Source organism: Leptodactylus fuscus, chromosome 2 (assembly GCF_031893055.1).
Source record: "Leptodactylus fuscus isolate aLepFus1 chromosome 2, aLepFus1.hap2, whole genome shotgun sequence".
Classification (NCBI taxonomy): Eukaryota; Metazoa; Chordata; class Amphibia; order Anura; family Leptodactylidae; genus Leptodactylus; species Leptodactylus fuscus.
Window position 1 is genome coordinate 47,133,789 of NC_134266.1, and position 22,200 is coordinate 47,155,988.

Below are 22,200 nucleotides of genomic sequence, written 5' to 3' on the forward strand. Positions count from 1 at the left end.
CCGAATTCCGTACTCTGGCCAATCAGCACTGGCTAATGCATTGTATTGGCGTGATGAAGCAGTGCTGAATGTGTGTGCTTAGCACACACATTCAGCTCTACTTCATCGGGCTAATAGAATGCATTGGCCAGCGCTGATTGGCCGAATTCCGTACTCTGGCCAATCAGCACTGGCTAATGCATTGTATTGGCGTGTATTGGCTAAGCACACACATTCAGCACTGCTTCATCACGCCAATACAATGCATTAGCCAGTGCTGTTTGGCCAGAGTACGGAATTCGGCCAATCAGCGCTGGCCAATGCATTCTATTAGCCCGATGAAGTAGAGCTGAATGTGTGTGCTAAGCACACACATTCAGCACTGCTTCATCACGCCAATACAATGCATTAGCCAGTGCTGATTGGCCAGAGTACGGAATTCGGCCAATCAGCGCTGGCTCTGCTGGAGGAGGCGGAGTCTAAGATCGCTCCACACCAGTCTCCATTCAGGTCCGACCTTAGACTCCGCCTCCTCCAGCAGAGCCAGCGCTGATTGGCCGAATTCCGTACTCTGGCCAATCAGCACTGGCTAATGCATTGTATTGGCGTGATGAAGCAGTGCTGAATGTGTGTGCTTAGCACACACATTCAGCTCTACTTCATCGGGCTAATAGAATGCATTGGCCAATCAGCGCTGGCCAATGCATTCTATTAGCGTGAACTGAGTTTGCACAGGGGTTCTAGTGCACCCTCGGCTCTGCTACATCAGATTGCTACATCTGATGTAGCAGTGCCGAGTGTGCATCAGATGTGTAGTTGAGCAAAACTGACTCAGCACTGCTAAGTCTCTGCATTCCCATAGGAATGCATTGGCCAGCCTTCGGCCAATCAGCGCTGGCTCTGCCGGAGGAGGCGGAGTCTAAGGTCGGACCTGAATGGAGACTGGTGTGGAGCGATCTTAGACTCCGCCTCCTCCAGCAGAGCCAGCGCTGATTGGTCGAGTTCCGTACTCTGGCCAATCAGCGCTGGCCAATGCATTCTATTAGCCCGATGAAGTAGAGCTGAATGTGTGTGCTTAGCACACACATTCAGCTCTACTTCATCAGGCTAATAGAATACATTGGCCAATCAGCGCTGGCCAATGCATTCTATTAGCTTGATGAAGCAGAGTGTGCACAAGGGTTCAAGCGCACCCTCGGCTCTGATGTAGCAGAGCTGAGGGTGCACAAGGGTTCAAGTGCACCCTCGGCTCTCCTACATCAGAGCCGAGGGTGCGCTTGAACCCTTGTGCAGCCTCGGCTCTGCTACATCAGAGCCGAGGGTGCGCTTGAACCCTTGTGCACACTCTGCTTCATCAAGCTAATAGAATGCATTGGCCAGCACTGATTGGCCAGAGTACGGAATTCGGCCAATCAGCGCTGGCCAATGCATCCCTATGGGAAAAAGTTTATCTCACAAAAATCACAATTACACACCCGATAGAGCCCCAAAAAGTTATTTTTAATAACATTCCCCCCTAAATAAAGGTTATCCCTAGCTATCCCTGCCTGTACAGCTATCCCTGTCTCATAGTCACAAAGTTCACATTCTCATATGACCCGGATTTGAAATCCACTATTCGTCTAAAATGGAGGTCACCTGATTTCGGCAGCCAATGACTTTTTCCAATTTTTTTCAATGCCCCCGGTGTCGTAGTTCCTGTCCCACCTCCCCTGCGCTGTTATTGGTGCAAAAAAGGCGCCAGGGAAGGTGGGAGGGGAATCGAATTTTGGCGCACTTTACCACGCGGTGTTCGATTCGATTCGAACATAGCGAACACCCTGATATCCGATCGAACATGTGTTCGATAGAACACTGTTCGCTCATCTCTAACAACAACCTATTTTGCAAAAGAAGGCAGACCTGATGCATTGTAAAGGCATGGGCATTGTATTCAGATTTTATTGCTATACCAGACAACCCCTTAAAATACGAATTTTCTGACTCTTTTTCAGGTTGAACCATAACTTTAACCAACTTTAGATGTCACCAATACATAAAAAGACGTTACTTGTTGTTGTGTAGCTTCAGCAGGCAGGCGGTCACATCCTCTGTGGGGGAATCCGCATCACCACATTTGCCATTGTCACTATGAGAAACAAAGAGTTTATGCATCAGAATATATAATGGATCTGGACATAATAATAATCATCTGAAGAGCTATGAAATAATGATACAAAGGATGAAGTCTGCGGTCGCTTATTTGTAGAGATACCTACAGGGGAGCCGCAGCAAAAAATATTAAATTTCAAGTGACATTTGCTGTGGCGAAAATCCTTACAGAAAATTCTACAGTTTGTTCATCCTCAGTGGCCCTGGCCTTAGACTCTGAAAAAATAATACAGAATATAGTTTATAGGGGAATATTACCTATATTTTACTTGACATCAGATCATAAGATTTTTATATGACTCCTACATTTTTTGTTGAGGAAATATTGTGGTGTAGTAAAATACATTCAGGTCTATAAAATGTTATAAAGTCTCAGATTCTTCTACTTTGCTTGCTGAAATCTAAGGCTTTTAGGGTCACTCTATAGGGGAGAAGGATGTGAAATCCTAGTTTATGAGATTTTCAAAGTATTCGCTACTGGCAGACAATACTTTACGTCAAATAGAAATAACTACTTTTTATTTTAATATGTTTCCCAAGATCATTACTGCAAAAACAGAGAGTCTGTCCCTTGGCAAATGAGAAAAGGTCTCCACATTATTCCTGGTGCTTATTATAGCTGGCCGCACACATTCGATTTTCAGCCGCCAAAATATCTAATATGGCGATTTTGGCCAACAAACATCCACCTATCTGTCCAGCGGAAAATACAGAGTTTTGCATAAGAAGGCGATCATCAGCCATCTTGTATAAACTTTGTATTTTTTACAAAGGCAGTTTAGTTGTTGATGGCAGGATCATTTGTGTGAGCAATTCCATCATCAATCCGATGGCAGTATGGCAGCCATCCAAAATCCAAAGTGTATCGCTGTCCCTCGGCTAAGGTCACACTGGGTGGATACAAAGTAATGAACAGTAAATTAGCTGACTTTTGATGTGGCTTTCTTCCGCTATTCTGAGGTGGGCTGGTTTGGATTTCAACCTTTACATTTCCATACTACAGCTTAGGCCGCAGCACCCCCAAATGTAAAGCACCATGGAAATAATGGTGCTATATAAATAAACAATAATAATAATAATAATAAATTGACATGCTGTGGGTTAAAAATTTACTGTACTATGCACTATGCACCGTATTTTTTATGCAGTATGTGGATGTAATTTTTTTTTTATTTTTTAGATCTCACTGCACTTGTACTGTATTCTGATTGGTCATTTTCCAACCTGGTAACCAGGCAGCCAGTGGCGTAACTAGGAATGGCGGGGGCCCCGTGGCGAACTTTCGACATGGGCCCCCCCTCCAACCGACACCGACGTCGAAGACCTCGACCGCCCCCCTCCTCCGCACTCTATTATGTCCCTTAGTGGCCCCCGCACACAGTATTATGTCCCTTAGTGGCCCCTGCACGCAGTATTATCCCCCATAGTGGCCCCTGCACACAGTATTATCCCCCATAGTGGCCCCTGCACACAGTATTATCCCCCATAGTGGCCCCTGCACACAGTATTATCCCCCATAGTGGCTCCTGCACACAGTATTGTACCCCATAGTGGCCCCTGCACACAGTATCATCCCCAATAGTTTCCCCTGCACACAGTATTATACCCCATAGTGGACACCCATAAACAATTATTATACTCTGGGGTCTTTTCAGACCCCAGAGTAAAATAATCGGAGACCCTGGGGAATAAAAACATAAAAAATTACTGTTTCTTACTAGAGATGAGCGAACACTAAAATGTTCGAGGTTCGAAATTCGATTCGAACAGCCGCTCAATGTTCGTGTGTTCGAACGGGTTTCGAACCCCATTATAGTCTATGGGGAACAGATACTCGTTAAGGGGGAAACCCAAATTCGTGTCTGGAGGGTCACCAAGTCCACTATGACACCCCAGGAAATGATGCCAACACCTCTGGAATGACACTGGGACAGCAGGGGAAGCATGTCTGGGGGCATCTAACACCCCAAAGACCCTCTATTACCCCAACATCACAGCCTAACAACTACACACTTTACACATTCAAAAAACCTCTATCAAAGTGAGAAAATACCTGGAAACCTTCTTTACTCCCCAAATGGATGGACACAAACCCCAATTTAAGCTCAACAAACAGTAACAACCACCCCTTTAAATCACGTTCCCCATGACAACCACAAATGGAATAGGCAATGGGAATTCCAAAAGCCCTCACCCTTAACTGTCATTTTGAGTGTGTGTGTGTGTGTGTGTGTGTGTGTGTGTGATGTGGTAAGACCTTCCAAAATTCACTTTTCTAGCCCTTAACATGAGCCCTTCCAAACAAAGTTACAGGACCTTAAGCTGAGCTACCAGCAGAGATTGAGGCCCTTGGCATGAGTAGAGCCTTGCACCAGCAGTGTTTTTGGCACTTAGGGTGAGTTGAGCCTTGTACCAGCGTGTGTCCCTTAACATCAGGCGGGCCCTAAGTTCTGCGCTTTGCACAAAAGTTCCACATTAACTAGGCTGAATGGTACAAAGATTAGTAGGCCCGAGAACCAGGAACAGGTCTTGCAATGGCTGTCGGATAACGCTTAAAGCACATTGTCCACCAGCCAGGCAGCCTCTACCTCCTCTTACCCAACAGTCTTGTCCTCCTTCCACCCAAAATTCCCAATCTTCCCAGAACAATAACCCCAACTGTCCCTGCTCCCCAGAGCTGTTCTCCCTTCCTTTGACTGTACCGCAACCTGCCCCTCCATTTCGCGATTCCACGGACCTAACAGACGAGTATCTGTGTCCAGATGCTCAAACACTAGAGTCTCCTCCATTCCATCTCCGGTCGATTTGGTGGCGGATGACCAGCAACCCACCCTCATCGACGACGATGAGACGCAGTTGCTGTCAGGGCAGCCAGTTGACATGCACATTGTGCAGGAGGAGGAGGCGAGACAGGAGTTGGAAGAGGAGGTGGTGGACGACGAGGACACCGACCCCACCTGGACAAGGCGGATGTCAAGCTGGGAAAGTAGTGTGGATGTTGAGGCAGGTGCAGCACCAAAAAGGGTAGCTAGAGGCAGAGACATGTCCAGAGGCAGAGGTCAGCTGCTTTGCCGAAGCCAGGCCAGACACGGAATGTCCGAAGATGTTCCCTTTTGTACCCAGCCCAGAAAAACTCCCCCATCGAGGGCACGTTTCTTGAAGGTGTAGAGTTTTTTCAAGGAATGCGCCGAGGACAGATATAGTGTCGTCTACACAATTTGCCTCTCGAAATCGAGTAGGGGCCCTGAGAAGAGCAACCTGTCCACCACTTCAATGCACTGTCATTTGGAATCCAAGCAATGGAATCAGTGGCAGGCAGCAACGGCAGGACAAACGTCGCCCGCCGTTCATGCCACTGCCTCTGCTCACAGTGCTGGCGATGCACTCCAGAGGACGAGCCAGGACATCACTTCATCTGCCTCCGCCACTTTGTTGACTTCTCCCTCATCCTCCCCTGTTTCTGTCTTATCTCCTTCTCCTGCACCATCAAAGGCACCATCAGGCGCTTCTTTACAACAACCCACCATCTCTCAGACATTGGAGCGCCGGCAGAAATACACCGCTAACCACCCACCCACGCAAGCCTAGAACGCCAACATCGCTAAACTGCTGGCCCAGGAGAGGTTGGCGTTCCGGCTTGTTGAAACTCCCGCCTTCCCGGACCTGATGGCAACTGTGGCACCTCACTATGCCGTCCCTAGCCGTCTCAACTTCTCCCGGTGTGGCGTCCCCGCCTTGCACCAGCACGTGTCACTCAACATCAGGTGGGCCCTTAGTTCCGCGCTTTGCTGCAAGGTCCACTTGACCACCGACACTTGGACAAGCGCCTGTGGTCAGGGATGCTGCAGTGCTTATCTTTAATGACAGGCAGGGTGAATGTGGTGGAGTCTGTTCCCTGGGTGCAAACTGGGGTGGCCTATCTCCTCTCCCAGGCCAAAATTCATGGCAGGAGTAGACTGAAACCCTACGACGCTGCAACCTCCACCACAGCTACTAGCGGCAAACGCTAAAACACTGGTGTGGGGAGACGTCAGCAGGCGGTGCTGAAGCTCATCAGCTTGGGGGACAGACAGCACAGTGCCTCCGAGGTCAGGGATGCCATCCTGGCTGAGATGGCATTTTTTTTTCCCTGCTACACCTGGGGCCTGGCATTTTTACGCCTGTGATAATGGCTGGAACCTGGTAGCGGCTCTGGAGCTTGCCAGCCTCCAACACGTTCCATGTTTGGCCCACGTCTAACCTAGTGGTGCAAAGTTTTTTAAAAACATACCCAAATGTACCGAAGCTACTGTTGAAAATGCGGCGCTTGTGCGCCCACTTTTGCAAGTGCACAGGAGTCGCTGCTAGCCTAAAAACACTCTAGCAAGGTCTACATCTGTCCAAACACAGGCTGTTGTCCGTCATTCACACACGCTGAAACCCTACAATACCATATCTTGAGCAGGGTGTGTGAGCTGCACAGACCTTTGATGGAGTTCCATCTACAAAACCCAAGGGTTCCTCAAAGTCAGCTCCCAAAGTTTCTGCACCATGAGTTTCCAGGGGTGGCAGAGTTATGGCTAGGGGCAGAGGCATGGATAGGGGTGATGTCTAGGGGCAAAAGCAGCGTGGATGTGGAGGCAAGCTAAGCAGGAAAAACTGGGGGTACAAGCTAAGGCATGGACTGGGGTGATGTCTAGGGGCAAAAGCAGTGTGGATGTGGAGGCAAGCTAAGCAGGAAAAACTGGGGGTACAAGCTAAGGCATGGACTGGGGTGATGTCTAGGGGCAAAAGCAGTGTGGATGTGGAGGCAAGCTAAGCAGGAAAAACTGGGGGTACAAGCTAAGGCATGGACTGGGGTGATGTCTAGGGGCAAAAGCAGTGTGGATGTGGAGGCAAGCTAAGCAGGAAAAACTGGGGGTACAAGCTAAGGCATGGACTGGGGTGATGTCTAGGGGCAAAAGCAGTGTGGATGTGGAGGCAAGCAAAGCAGGGAAAATGGTGGCTAGAGGCAAAGGGATGTCCATAGGCAGCAAGGGCAAAGATGCAAAACTCTCCCGTTTCAAGAATTTTCCTGACTTGTCTCCCCACAAAACATTCCTGGGAGGAGGGCTGAAACACCACCCTCCTCCTCCTCCGCTGTTAGATTGACCCCAGCTACGAGCTGAAAACGCTGCAACACTGGTGTGGGGAGACGTCAGCAGGCTGGGCTGAAGCTCATCAGCTTGGGAGACGGACAGCACACTGCCTCTGAGGTCAGGGATGCCATCCTGGATGAGATGGCAATTTGTTTATCCCCGCTGCCCCTGGGGCCAGGCTTTTTTGTCTTGTTGGAGGGCTCTGGAGCTTGCCAGCCTCCAACACGTTCCATGCCTGGCCCACGTGTTCAATGTAGTGGTGCAATGATTTTTAAAAACATACCCCAAATTAGCTGAGCTAAGGGTGAAAGTGCGGCACTTGGACACCCACTTTCCCAAGTCTACAGTACCTGGAGCTAGCCGCAATACACTCCAGCAAGGCCTACATCTGCCTGAAGCACCTACTGTTGTGCGAGGTCACCACACGCTCTAACCCTAGATACCGTATGTTCAGCAGGGTGTGTGAGCAGCAGAGACCTTTGATGGAGTACCATCTACAAAACCCAAGGGTTCCTCAGAGTCAGCTCCCTCACTTTCTGCACCATGAGTTTCCATGGGTGGCAGACTTATGGCTAGAGGCACAGGCATGGATAGGGGTGATGTGTAGGGGCAAAAGCAGTGTGGATGTGGAGGCAAGCTAAGCAGCAAAAACTGGGGGTACAAGCAGCCGGTGGCATCATCACTGACAAGCACAGCTGTCTGTCAGCTGACAGGCTGACTTTCACCAAAATGAACAGACAATGGATAGACTCATCATATACATGTCAGTTACATGACAAATTTAGTGCAATTTGCAAGTCCAAGATGGTTTGGAGATCTGCGGAGAGGAATCTCACCACCTCTTGCGGGTGCCATCATTTGGAAGGCAAGCCCTGGGCTCAGTGGGTGAGAGCAAGCGCAGGATAATCGTCGTTTGGCCTGGCGGCCACTGCCTCTTCCACTGTTGACAGGGCTGGCGCTGCAGTCCAGACCAGGAGCCAGGACACCTCCACATCTGCCTCTGACACTTTGGGGAGTTCACCCTTATCCTCACCTTTTCCTGCCATTTCTCCTTTTGCCCGCGCCATCATGCGCCTCTTCCCAGCAACTCCCCATCTCCCAAGCCTTTCATTTCATGCTAAAGTACAGCGCAACCCACCCACATGCCCAAGGCTTCAACGGCCTCATCTCAAGAAATCTGGCCCAGGAGATGTTGGAATCCCGGCTGGGGGACACTCTGCCCTTTTTGGGCAGAGTGTCTACTGCGCCACCGCACTGTGCCGTCCACACCAGCACTTTCCCCCAAACATGAGGCGGTCCCTAAATTCAGCGCTTAGCCCTAAAGTTCCATGTGACCAGTTACGAATGGACAAGTGCATGCGGACAGGGACGCTACCTTTCAATTTGGGCACAGTGGTTGAATGTAGTTGAGGCGTGGACCGGGTCGCAAAATGTGGTGGCCTGACTTGTCTCCCCACACAACATTCCTGGGAGGAGGGCTGAAACACCACCCTCCTCCGCTGTTAAATTGACCCCAGCTACGAGCTGGAAACGCTGCAACACTGGTGTGGGGAGACGTCAGCGGGCCGTGCTGAAGCTCATCAGCTTGAGGGCCAGACAGCACACTGCCTACAAAGTGAGTCATGCCATCCTCGATGAGACGGCAATGTGGTTTTTGCCACTGCACCTGGGCCCAGGCATGTTGTCATGTGTGATAATGGCCGTAACCTGGGATTGGCTCTGTAGCTTGGCAGCCTGCAACATATTCCATGCCTGGGCCACGTTTTTAACTCATTGCTGCTAATCTTTTGAAAAAGGTACCCCAATGTTCCTGAGCTACTGGTGAAAGTGTGGCGCTTGTGCGGATAGTTTTTAAAGTCTATAGTTGCCGCTGCTAACCTCTATGCACTCCTACAACGCCTGTACCTGCTGGAACAACGGCTGTTGTGCGTCGTCTCCACACTGCTGGCACTAAACATATCATGTGTTGAGCAGAGTGTGTGAGCAGCACAGACCTTTGATGTAGTTCCAACTCCAAAACCCTCGGGTTCGTCAAAGTCAACTCCCTCAGTTGCTCAACCATGAGTGGCCATGGGTGGCAGACTTATGTGAAATCCCATCCCATCCATTGCACTGGACACGAAACATTAGCATGCGCTCAGCACAACTTCGGATATGGCAGCTGCGTTAAGCAGGGTGCAGGGTACAACACAGACCAGGCCCGAGCACCAGGAACAGGTGTTAGAAATACTGCAGCATCTGCCATTTCCTTCCAATTTTGGGGTTTTGGACCCGCCACCGACTTGTCTGGACCTAAGTGGGGATCATGAGACACAGTTGCCATCAAGGCAAGCTGTGGTCATGTGCGGTTTGCAGTAAGGGGGCAGTGCGCAATTGGAAGAGGAGTTGGTGGATGACGAGGCCACCGACCCCACATGGACAGGGGTGATGTCTAGGGGCTAAAGCAGTGTAGATGTAGAGGGAAGCTAAATCAACAAAAAACCTGGGTAGAAGCAAAGGCATAAACTGGGGTGATGTTTAGGGGCTAAAGCAGTGTAGATGTGGAGGGAAGCTAATTCAACAAAAAAAAAAAGGGTAGAAGCAAAGGCATAAACTGGGGTGATGTTTAGGGGCTAAAGCAGTATAGATGTGGAGGGAAGCTAATTCAACAAAAAAAACAGGGTAGAAACAAAGGCATAAACTGGGGTGATGTTTAGGGGTGAAAGCAGTGTAGATGTGGAGGGAAGCTAAGCAGCAAAAACAGTGGGTAGAAGCAAAGGCATGCAAAACTCTACCCTGTTGGAAGACTTATTCCTAGGTCTGGAACACGTTAATGGCCCCCCTGGACAAATTACTGCCACTCAGGGGCCTAGTGTCACCAGGAGGGACAAGTATAGGCGCATGTTGTGGGAATACCTGGCCGACACCAGCTCTGTCCTCTCCGATCCCTCTGTGCTCTACAGCCTACACTTATTTTCTCATCTTTTTTTCTGCACTGCACATCTCTTGCCTGCTTCCTTTGGGATCTTACAAGTGGTGGTCCACTTCCACAGATGGTAACTTCAATAGACAGTGTAACGGGAGTAGCTGAGGGATCGCTGTCTTAACCACTTTTTGGCACAAAATTAACTTCCAAAGCCAAATATGGTGCAAGTATATGATGCAAGGACACCTACACACCGATCTCTGACACATTGGGGAGTTCACCCTCATGCGCCCTTTTGGCCTGCACCATCATGCGCCTCTTCCCAGCCACTCCACATTTCCCAAGCTTTTCATTGCAGGCAGAAGTACAACACAACCCACCCCCATGCCCAAGCCTTTAACAGCCTCATCGATAAACTGCTGGCCCTGGAGATGTTGGTGTTTGTTTATGCTTCTGGAGACCCAGGCCTTCCGTCAGCAGATGGCAGCTGGGGCACCTCCCTATGCTGGGCCTAGCCGTTACTACTTCTCTTGGTGTGCTGTCCCTGCCTTGTGCCTGCATGTGTCCCATAACATCAGTCGGGCCCAGAGCTCTGCGCTTTGCTGCAAGGTCCACTTGACCACCGACACATGGACAAGCGCCTGTGGTCAGGGATGCTGCAGTGCTTATCTTTAATGACAGGCAGGGTGAATGTGGTGGAGTCTGTTCCCCGGGTGCAAACTGGGGTGGCCTATCTCCTCTCCCAGGCCATGGCAGGAGTAGACTGAAACCCTACGACGCTGCAACCTCCACCACAGCTACTAGCGGCAAACGCTAAAACACTGGCGTGGGGAGACGTCAGCAGGCGGTGCTGAAGCTCATCAGCTTGGGGGACAGACAGCACAGTGCCTCCGAGGTCAGGGATGCCATCCTCGCTGAGATGGCATTTTTTTTTCCCTGCTACACCTGGGGCCTGGCATTTTTGCGCCTGTGATAATGGCTGGAACCTGGTAGCAGATCTGGAGCTTGCCAGACTCAAACACGGTCCACGCATGGCCCACGTTTTCCAACTTGTTGGTGCCATGTTTCTTTGAAACCTACACCATTGTGCCTGATATACAGGTCAAAGTGGGGCCATTTTCGTAAGTGAGAACTAGCCTCTGCTAGGCAGAAAACATTCAGAGCACACTCCTCTCATCTTCGCACCGTTGGCTGGCGGAGGAAGACGAGGGGGTTGGAGTGGCATCTGATGTCCCTATCCCACACGAGGCTAGAGGGTGCACTTCAGTGCATCCCATTGCTTCACCACAAATGGTGTGAAGGGGAGTGGAAAATGGAGGAAATGGAGAGTGACCCTTACAGTTGGGGCCAGCAAAGGCATGCCAAGTAACACACTGGCACACATGGCTGACTTCATCTTGGGTTGCTTTTCAACACATATTTCACATCATGAAGAACAAATAATACTGGATTTTTACAAGCCTCGAACCCCGGTCTAGGTCTAATGTCTGTTCCTTTCTTATATTAGGGGAGAGGGAAAAAAAATTACTTCAGTAATACGTTTAGCGTACATAGACTGACTATTAATGTGTATCCCACTTAGTGTTGTTAGGGTTACACACCGTCACAACCTGGCTAAAGCTTCTATAGCTGTTAATAAAGTCAACATAACTTTACGGTATCCAAAAAGACAGCTGGTACCGACAGAGAGCAAGACAAATGTCAACCAAAGCTGTGAGCTCTGAACACCCACAGTGACTTTGGCGTCATCATCATTATAAGGGAGCGGGTGGTAATAAATAACTTGGCAGTGCCTAAAACCCAAAAAGCTTATACAACTATATTTACATTAAGATACACAAATGACATTTTTCAGTAGCATGTCATGAGACAAGCTGATAAGCTCTTCCTTTGTGCAGTGCTATTTGAAAGTTAAACGCTGCCTTTATTTTAATTCTGGAGAAGGTGCAGACATTAGATTTAGAACATGTTGTCTTCATTGTCCAAATCCCCTATATAGGTAACGTGTTTTTCGGGCCGAGCTGTCTGGGAACGAGCTGGTGCAGCATTGACAACCTGGGTGAATATGGCAAGAGCCTGAGATGTAGGGTGAATGAATCCCCAAATTATTTGTGGAATTCCCAGTGAGACAATGGCACTATCTACCAGTAGCAAAAATTGTGGGTGCACGTAACCCCCATATATTCTTTGAATTCCCAGTCAGACAATGGCACTATATACCAGTAGCAAAAATTGTGGGTGCACGTAACCCCCATATATTCTTTGAATTCCCAGTCAGACAATGGCACTGTATACCAGTAGTAAAAATTGTGGGTGCACATAACCCCAATATATTCTTTGAATTCCCAGTGAGACAATGGCACTGTATAGCAGTAGCAAAAATTGTGGGTGCACGTAACCCCCATATATTCTTTGAATTCCCAGTCAGACAATGGCACTATATACCAGTAGTAAAAATTGTGAGTGCACGTAACCCCAATATATTCTTTGAATTCCCAGTGAGACAATGGCACTGTATAGCAGTAGCAAAAATTGTGGGTGCACGTAACCCCCATATATTCTTTGAATTCCCAGTCAGACAATGGCACTATATACCAGTAGTAAAAATTGTGGGTGCACATAACCCCAATATATTCTTTGAATTCCCAGTGAGACAATGGCACTGTATAGCAGTAGCAAAAATTGTGGGTGCACGTAACCCCCATATATTCTTTGAATTCCCAGTCAGACAATGGCACTATATACCAGTAGTAAAAATTGTGGGTGCACATAACCCCAATATATTCTTTGAATTCCCAGTGAGACAATGGCACTGTATAGCAGTAGCAAAAATTGTGGGTGCACGTAACCCCCATATATTCTTTGAATTCCCAGTCAGACAATGGCACTGTATACCAGTAGTAAAAATTGTGGGTGCACATAACCCCAATATATTCTTTGAATTCCCAGTGAGACAATGGCACTGTATAGCAGTAGCAAAAATTGTGGGTGCACGTAACCCCCATATATTCTTTGAATTCCCAGTCAGACAATGGCACTATATACCAGTAGTAAAAATTGTGGGTGCACATAACCCCAATATAATCTTTGAATTCCCAGTGAGACAATGGCACTGTATAGCAGTAGCAAAAATTGTGGGTGCACGTAACCCCCATATGTTCTTTGAATTCCCAGTGAGACAATGGCACTATATACCAGTAGCAAAAATTGTGGGTGCACGTAACCCCCATATATTCTTTGAATTCCCAGTCAGACAATGGCACTATATACCAGTAGTAAAAATTGTGGGTGCACATAACCCCAATATATTCTTTGAATTCCCAGTGAGACAATGGCACTGTATAGCAGTAGCAAAAATTGTGGGTGCACGTAACCCCCATATATTCTTTGAATTCCCAGTCAGACAATGGCACTATATACCAGTAGTAAAAATTGTGGGTGCACATAACCCCAATATATTCTTTGAATTCCCAGTGAGACAATGGCACTATATACCAGTAGTAAAAATTGTGGGTGCACGTAACCCCCATATATTCTTTGAATTCCCAGTCAGACAATGGCACTATATACCAGTAGTAAAAATTGTGGTTGCACATAACCCCAATATATTCTTTGAATTCCCAGTGAGACAATGGCACTGTATAGCAGTAGCAAAAATTGTGGGTGCACGTAACCCCCATATATTCTTTGAATTCCCAGTCAGACAATGGCACTGTATACCAGTAGTAAAAATTGTGGGTGCACATAACCCCAATATATTCTTTGAATTCCCAGTGAGACAATGGCACTGTATAACAGTAGCAAAAATTGTGGGTGCACGTAACCCCAATATATTCTTTGAATTCCCAGTCAGACAATGGCACTGTATACCAGTAGCAAAAATAGTGGGTGTATATAGCCCCAATTCTATTGCTAGGGGACTTGCAGGGTATTTCTGAGGTGAAGGTGGGGGGGCACACAGTTGGAACGGGGATTTGGGGTGTATATATGGGGTATACGGGAATACACTGTCAGTGTGTTCCATTCAGGATCCTGGGAAAGCTGGGTTGCGGCGATTGAGCCCGTCAGTGCCACGTTACACTGACAAGCTTCTCCCTGGAATTGAAGTTATATGTAAGCCCAATATATTCTTTGAATTCCCAGTGAGACAATGGCACTATATACAAGTAGCAAAAATTGTGGGTGCACGTAACCCCAATATATTCTTTGAATTCCCAGTGAGACAATGGCACTGTATACCAGTAGCAAAAATTGTGGGTGCACATAACCCCCATATATTCTTTGAATTCCCAGTGAGACAATGGCACTATATACCAGTAGCAAAAATTGTGGGTGCACGTAACCCCCATATATTCTTTGAATTCCCAGTGAGACAATGGCACTGTATAGCAGTAGCAAAAATTGTGGGTGCACGTAACCCCCATATATTCTTTGAATTCCCAGTCAGACAATGGCACTATATACCAGTAGTAAAAATTGTGGGTGCACATAACCCCAATATATTCTTTGAATTCCCAGTGAGACAATGGCACTATATACCAGTAGTAAAAATTGTGGGTGCACGTAACCCCCATATATTCTTTGAATTCCCAGTCAGACAATGGCACTATATACCAGTAGTAAAAATTGTGGTTGCACATAACCCCAATATATTCTTTGAATTCCCAGTGAGACAATGGCACTGTATAGCAGTAGCAAAAATTGTGGGTGCACGTAACCCCCATATATTCTTTGAATTCCCAGTCAGACAATGGCACTGTATACCAGTAGTAAAAATTGTGGGTGCACATAACCCCAATATATTCTTTGAATTCCCAGTGAGACAATGGCACTGTATAGCAGTAGCAAAAATTGTGGGTGCACGTAACCCCAATATATTCTTTGAATTCCCAGTCAGACAATGGCACTATATACCAGTAGTAAAAATTGTGGGTGCACATAACCCCAATATATTCTTTGAATTCCCAGTGAGACAATGGCACTGTATAGCAGTAGCAAAAATTGTGGGTGCACGTAACCCCAATATATTCTTTGAATTCCCAGTCAGACAATGGCACTATATACCAGTAGTAAAAATTGTTGGTGCACATAACCCCAATATATTCTTTGAATTCCCAGTCAGACAATGGCACTGTATACCAGTAGCAAAAATAGTGGGTGTATATAGCCCCAATTCTATTGCTAGGGGACTTGCAGGGTATTTCTGAGGTGAAGGTGGGGGGGCACACAGTTGGAACGGGGATTTGGGGTGTATATATGGGGTATACGGGAATACACTGTCAGTGTGTTCCATTCAGGATCCTGGGAAAGCTGGGTTGCGGCGATTGAGCCCGTCAGTGCCACGTTACACTGACAAGCTTCTCCCTGGAATTGAAGTTATATGTAAGCCCAATATATTCTTTGAATTCCCAGTGAGACAATGGCACTATATACAAGTAGCAAAAATTGTGGGTGCACGTAACCCCAATATATTCTTTGAATTCCCAGTGAGACAATGGCACTGTATACCAGTAGCAAAAATTGTGGGTGCACATAACCCCCATATATTCTTTGAATTCCCAGTGAGACAATGGCACTATATACCAGTAGCAAAAATTGTGGGTGCACGTAACCCCCATATATTCTTTGAATTCCCAGTGAGACAATGGCACTATATAGCAGTAGCAAAAATTGTGCGTGCACGTAACCCCCATATATTCTTTGAATTCCCAGTCAGAAACTGGCACTATATACCAGTAGCAAAAATTGTGGGTGCACATAACCCCAATATATTCTTTGAATTCCCAGTGAGACAATGGCACTATATACCAGTAGCAAAAATTGTGGGTGCACGTAACCCCAATATATTCTTTGAATTCCCAGTCAGACAATGGCACTATATACCAGTAGCAAAAATTGTGGGTGCACGTAACCCCAATATATTCTTTGAATTCCCAGTCAGACAATGGCACTATATACCAGTAGCAAAAATTGTGGGTGCACGTAACCCCAATATATTCTTTGAATTCCCAGTCAGACAATGGCACTATATACCAGTAGCAAAAATAGTGGGTGTATATAGCCCCAATTCTATTGCTAGGGGACTTGCAGGGTATTTCTGAGGTGAAGGTGGGGGGGCACACCGTTGGAACGGGGATTTGGGGTGTATATATGGGGTATACGGGAATACACTGTCAGTGTGTTCCATTCAGGATCCTGGGAAAGCTGGGTTGCGGCGATTGAGCCCGTCAGTGCCACGTTACACTGACAAGCTTCTCCCTGGAATTGAAGTTATATGTAAGCCCAATATATTCTTTGAATTCCCAGTGAGACAATGGCACCATATGGCAGTAGCAAAAATAGTGGGTGTATATAGCCCCAATTCTATTGCTAGGGGACTTGCAGGGTATTTCTGGGGTGAAGGTGGGGGGGGCACACCGTTGGAACGGGTATCGGGGGTATATATCGGGTATACGGGAATACACTGACAGTGTATTCCATTCAGGATCCTGGGAAAGCTGGGTTGCGGCGATTGAGCCCGTCAGTGCCACGTTACACTGACAAGCTTCTCCCTGGAATTTAGCTCTTATAAGAGCTGTTGGTTGTCTTCTCCTTCCTATCCTAGCCTGTCCCTGCCTACCCAGAATCTAAGCCCTAGCTAACTGGACGGAAACCTCCGTCCCCGGTGAATTGCAAGCTCAGAATGACGCGAAGCTGGGCGGCGCTGTTCTTTTAAATTAGAGGTCACATGTTTTCGGCAGCCAATGGGTTTTGTCTACTTTTTTCAACGTCACCGGTGTCGTAGTTCCTGTCCCACCTACCCTGCGCTGTTATTGGAGCAAAAAAGGCGCCAGGGAAGGTGGGAGGGGAATCGAGTAATGGCGCACTTTACCACGCGGTGTTCGATTCGATTCGAACATGCCGAACAGCCTAATATCCGATCGAACATGAGTTCGATAGAACACTGTTCGCTCATCTCTATTTCTTACCTGTCCCCCAGCTCCTACGCTCTCTTCTCCGCTGCCGTCCTTCTGAAATGACGTCAGAAAGGATGTCAGGAAGGACATCAGGAAGGAGGCCTGGCAGGATCATGGAGAGGTAAGTAGCAGTGTTTGTTACGTTCCCTTACCTCTCCCGGGCCTCCGATCATTATACTCGGGGGTCTGCATTATACCCGTGGTGTCACTTACCGAGTGAATAGGGCCCGTAACGGCCTATTAAAAAAAGAAAAAACGCAGTGGTAGCAGCTGTCACCGGGCCCCCCTGTGGCAGCCGCCACTGCTGCCTCTACGGTAGTTACGCCCCTGCAGACAGCTTGTTACTTGTTGATTTTGCTATGCTAAACAAAGAGCTTTGTGATTCTCAGGCTAAGTCCTCACGTTGCGGAAGAGCTGCTTTTTTCATTGCAGATTCCAGATTCGTAGATGTACTTTTTGAACCAAAGTATGTCGAATGTGGAAGTTGTCATATTGTGCCTGTTCTCCATCTTACTTTCTTTTCCTGGCCACTGTCCAGAGAACTCAGCCTTCTAGAAGAGAACTTATCTATAAAGAGGATGTGGCTTCTTCTGTGCCTTATCCAATAGCAATATGCCGAAACATATGTTACAACTTTATACCCAATCATGTTATGTTAATTATACTAATCGCACATTCTCTTTGTTTATGTATAACCTCGCCTACATTGTATTTAAAACACCCCATTACAATTTAGAATCCACTTGACATACCGTGCTGATGTGTGTGGTGTCTGTGCGATTCACTGAGCCAGCTCATATAACAATTATATTAATTTGGACTTCAATACGGTGATAGTTAGAGCGGATTGTGCTCACACTACCTTCAAAAGGAATGGGAAATATAAAGGAAGCTCTTATACTTCTCCCAAAGTAGGTATAGGATTACATTGTAAGCTCCATTAAGGACAGAGTGTGATATGAGTGATGGCTGTCTTTGTACAGCACTGCCGAGTATGTTAGTGCCATAAAGGCAATAGGAAAACAGAAAATATATTGTAATATTTTTAATAGGGTTACAATTTAATCTATATTATTAAGATGTCAAGCCGCACAAACCCCAAAGAGTTAACTGACCCGCCTAGCTGTAATACATCCTTCCCTTGCAATGCTTTTATTAAAAAGACTTTCATGTTTCGCCCCTCACATTTACAACTGCCCTGATCATGAACTCATAGAAATTGGTACATGGGACGAGAAAATGATATCAGTACTAGTCCCTTTACCTCTCGTACCTTAATATTATTTTTCCGATGTCTATGTGTTTAGAAGGAATGAAACAGACCATCATGTAATATAGAATTAATAGAGAATAATACATTTCTCTTGTTTGTGAACAGTACAGCCAGAACATTGAGAACCTCAGGGCATCAGATATTATTAGAGGGTTCAATGGGTCTCCATAAGAACATAAATATGCCTAAAATAACGCAGTGTAGATACTGTCTAAGCTTGCAACATCATTTATGTTGCAATTTTAACCTCAGGCACTGATCTCAGCATAAAGGAGGGGGCTGAAATTTTTTTTATTTACATCATATCTAGTGACACCTTCATGAACACACCTATATGAGTATATTAATACTCCCACAGTGTCGTAACTAGGAATGGCGGGGCCCCGTGGCGAACTTTTGACATGTGTCCCCCCCCCCCTCGAAGACCTCGATCGACCTCCTCCTACACATTCCTGCGCACTCTATTATGTCCCATAATAGCCCCTGCACACAGTATTATACCCCATAGTGGACCCTGCACACAGTATTATGTCCCATACTGGCCCCTGCACACAGTATTATGTCCTATAGTGGCCCCTGCACACAGTATTATGTCCTATAGTGGCCCCTGCACACAGTATTATCCCCCATAGTGGCCCCTGCACACAGTATTATGCTCCACTGTGGACACCCATAAACAATTATTATACTCTGGGATCTTTTCAGACCCCAGATTATAATAATCGGAGACCCAGGGGGAGAAAAACATAAAAAACACTGTTACTCACCTATCTCCCGACTCTGCTGCAGTCCTCCGCTGTCGTCCATCTGCTGAAAGGACTCCCGAGTATAATGATAGTGTTTGTGGGGCCCGCGGTGTCACTTACTGATCCCGGATCTGCCAGGATCGGTAAGTAAATAGGGCCTGTTACCGTCTGGAGTAACTCCAGCCGGTAATGGCCTATTAAGAAAAAAAAAAACGCAGCGGTAGTGGCTGTCGCCGGACCCCTAATGTCCCAGGCCCTGTGGCATCTGCCTCTGCTGCTACGGCGGTAGTTACGCCACTAACTCCCACAATTTCAACAGATGTAGGTAGACAAAACATCATCATGCTAATCCTCTCTTTGGGGTATACAGTTTTATCATAGATCTTGCTACACATACAGAGCCCCTACGTATGGAGTGGTAAACTCAGTTTAAGCTTTAGACAATCCATTCTTGTCACTAGATAAGAAGCTGATCTAAGAGTGATGACTACTGAGGCCTGAAAGCATAGCTCCAGTTATAAATAAAGTTTCATAAATTAATAATACAGGTGAAAATGGAAAACTTTGTTATATGACTTGATAAAGAAATATGTTTTTCTTCTCCACTTTTAAGGCAGACTTACTTTCTACATATTCTATAAAGAGAGGAGAGGTGACAGAGAAGACAATCAAATAATTGTGATTTGTTCACTCTGCTATTCTAAACTATTTTAATATTGCTCAGTTGTAGATAAGAGGTTATGAGTGCACAGAATGAGGCAATAAATTCATTACTCAGCCAGCAGGAGAATCCTACTCTAACCCTCCCTGCTCCATAGAGCACTATGTGTAAGGCTGAATACAGAGACCAATATATAGTAAACTAGCAGTCAGATTCAAGATAAGGAGGAGGAGAACAGCTTAATAAATGGATAAGTAAAGAGATCTCCTTAATATTACAGAGTGTCTTGTATTCAAAAGTAGTTGTTAACTAGAGGTACGCTTTAACTCCTTCCCACTCTGCACCATACTATTTTGCTGTCACTTTGAGAGTGTAGTTAATGGTCAGCACCATAATAGTACGGCACTGTAATGCTGTGGGCACAGGTGCTGTTCCTGCGGCATTACTTCCAGAACTTGCACAGCCAAGGCTCAGACTAACCGCCAGAGTATTAACCCCTCCATAGGGTAGGCCATCAATTTTAAATCTGCAAGGATATGATGCTTGGGATCCTTGCAGATCACTGGTACCAAGGCAGCATGAGACAGACTTCAATGGGGCAGTGCAGTTAGTGAGCAGCACATCTCTGCCGAGCTGCCTTGGTACCAGTAATCTTCTAGAATCCCAGGTCTTAAACCTCCATCAATCTATTATTGATCATCTTAGAAACTGGATAACCCCTTCATAGGTACCTATCATTTTACCACTTCTGACATGGCACAAGCACTATATGGAGTCTTTGAAAGTCTATGAGCTTTCTGTGTATCCATATACTGCTCGCTCATATAGCTGAACAGAATAGGACACATCACTCAGCTGCAGCCTGTTCGTTTTAGATATCAGTGAGGGTTCAGTTGCTGAGACCACCAATAATATAAACTTGTGAGATGTTTCTAAATGTAAGAAGTTTTCTTAGAGTAGATACCCTTTAATACTAGGGGAATTTTTTAAGACAAATAGCCTCGGGATATGTGCAAGTTGCTACAGAGGCAGAAATTCATACCATTAAACTTTATGTAAACTTTCCTATATATTTAGTCACTTTAATGTCTATGTACAGAATATGCATTCATGCTCCAAAAATAAGTACACAGGATATAGATTTAGCGTAGGCTTCCTCGCAGGTCGTTTTAGGACACATGCTTGCAACATAGTGCATATTTCTTATTCCTAAAAGTGTTGAAAAGGTTCATGAATAGTACAAATGAAATGTGACCTGATGATGGGTCAAGACAACAGGCCAAATATTAGAAGAAAAGTTAAAATAACTCCTAACAGTTCCATGTAAACTACTTGTGACGTACAATATCACGCATTGAGCCCTTCCCTTGTTATATATCTTTATCTGTCTATGTGTCTACATCTTCACAATCAGAACAACCATAGAGAGCCAAGTTAACCCCTATAGCTATGCCACTGCTCCATACCTTGCTCCACCAAAATTATATATATATTAAACATTAAATGATATGTACCCCAGGATTTTGCCACTGAAAACCCCCAACCCCTCTCACAAAAAACAAGCCCTCATACAGCTAAGTTCATGGGAAATAATGCTTTTGGAATAAATAAAAATTAAGTTTTTCGTAAAACATGTTTTGTCATGTGCATAGGTATTAAATGTACAAAAATCCCCTATACATTAGAATCCTGAGATAAAGGAATTTTTGGAAGATGTCTAGAAATACATACCATACTGCAATGTTAGAATCCATAGGTTTAGAAAGCACAAGATGTTTGTTAGCAATAGGAGAAGCTTCATCATCTGTACTTTCATCCAGCGTGGAACTCTCAGAAGGCATCTTGTCAGCCAGTAATAATAGACTAGTCCAGTGGCCCTCGTCTTATTGTGCTGAGCAATCCATGGACAGCCTTGTACATCAAGACTAAGTGTTATAATACTGGTTACAAGTTCAGAAAGGTGGAGTAAATGTGATCGGAGACAGATCAGCCTCTTACCCATCTAACCTGTTTTCTGGCTCATGTGGTTGTGTTTACTGACACACCCTGACATAAAAGAATGACTATCAAATTTCCTGGCTTCTGATTGTTTCCAGACTGCTCAGCAGATCCACCGGTTATACTGTATCAACTGATGCCATTGGAATGCATTATATGCTTTATAATAAGCAATGCTCTCACTAGTCTAAGAAACATGGTGACACTAGTGTTGTCTCTCTCTTGTTCTGGTTCCTCAGAGGACCAAAACATCTGGGAGGCGGGTCTCTAAAATAGCAGTTACATATGGAGCCTGGAGGAACCCATTGACTATAATAGGGTCTGTCAGATGTCTGTCTATTTCTCTGAAACTGTCAGAGAAAAACGTCCTTCGTGCAGGATCCAGTAAGTGTTCCAAGGGGCCCAAATAGACTG

At 46.1% G+C, this 22,200-nt stretch overlaps 1 protein-coding gene across 1 annotated transcript in view; it reads right to left on the bottom strand.

Moving 5' to 3' along the window:
* The window catches only part of LOC142193631 (transient receptor potential cation channel subfamily V member 3-like), a 45,545-nt gene extending 23,786 nt beyond the window's left edge, over positions 1-21,759 (bottom strand). Inside the window, exons 1-2 of the mRNA XM_075262619.1 lie at positions 21,520-21,759; positions 2,030-2,107 (exon numbers count right to left, since the gene is read on the bottom strand). Coding sequence (XP_075118720.1) covers positions 2,030-2,107; positions 21,520-21,629 — 188 coding nt within the window. The 5' untranslated portion in view covers positions 21,630-21,759. The remainder of the gene's footprint in view (positions 1-2,029; positions 2,108-21,519) is intronic.
* Between the last annotated feature and the right edge of the window lie 441 nt (positions 21,760-22,200).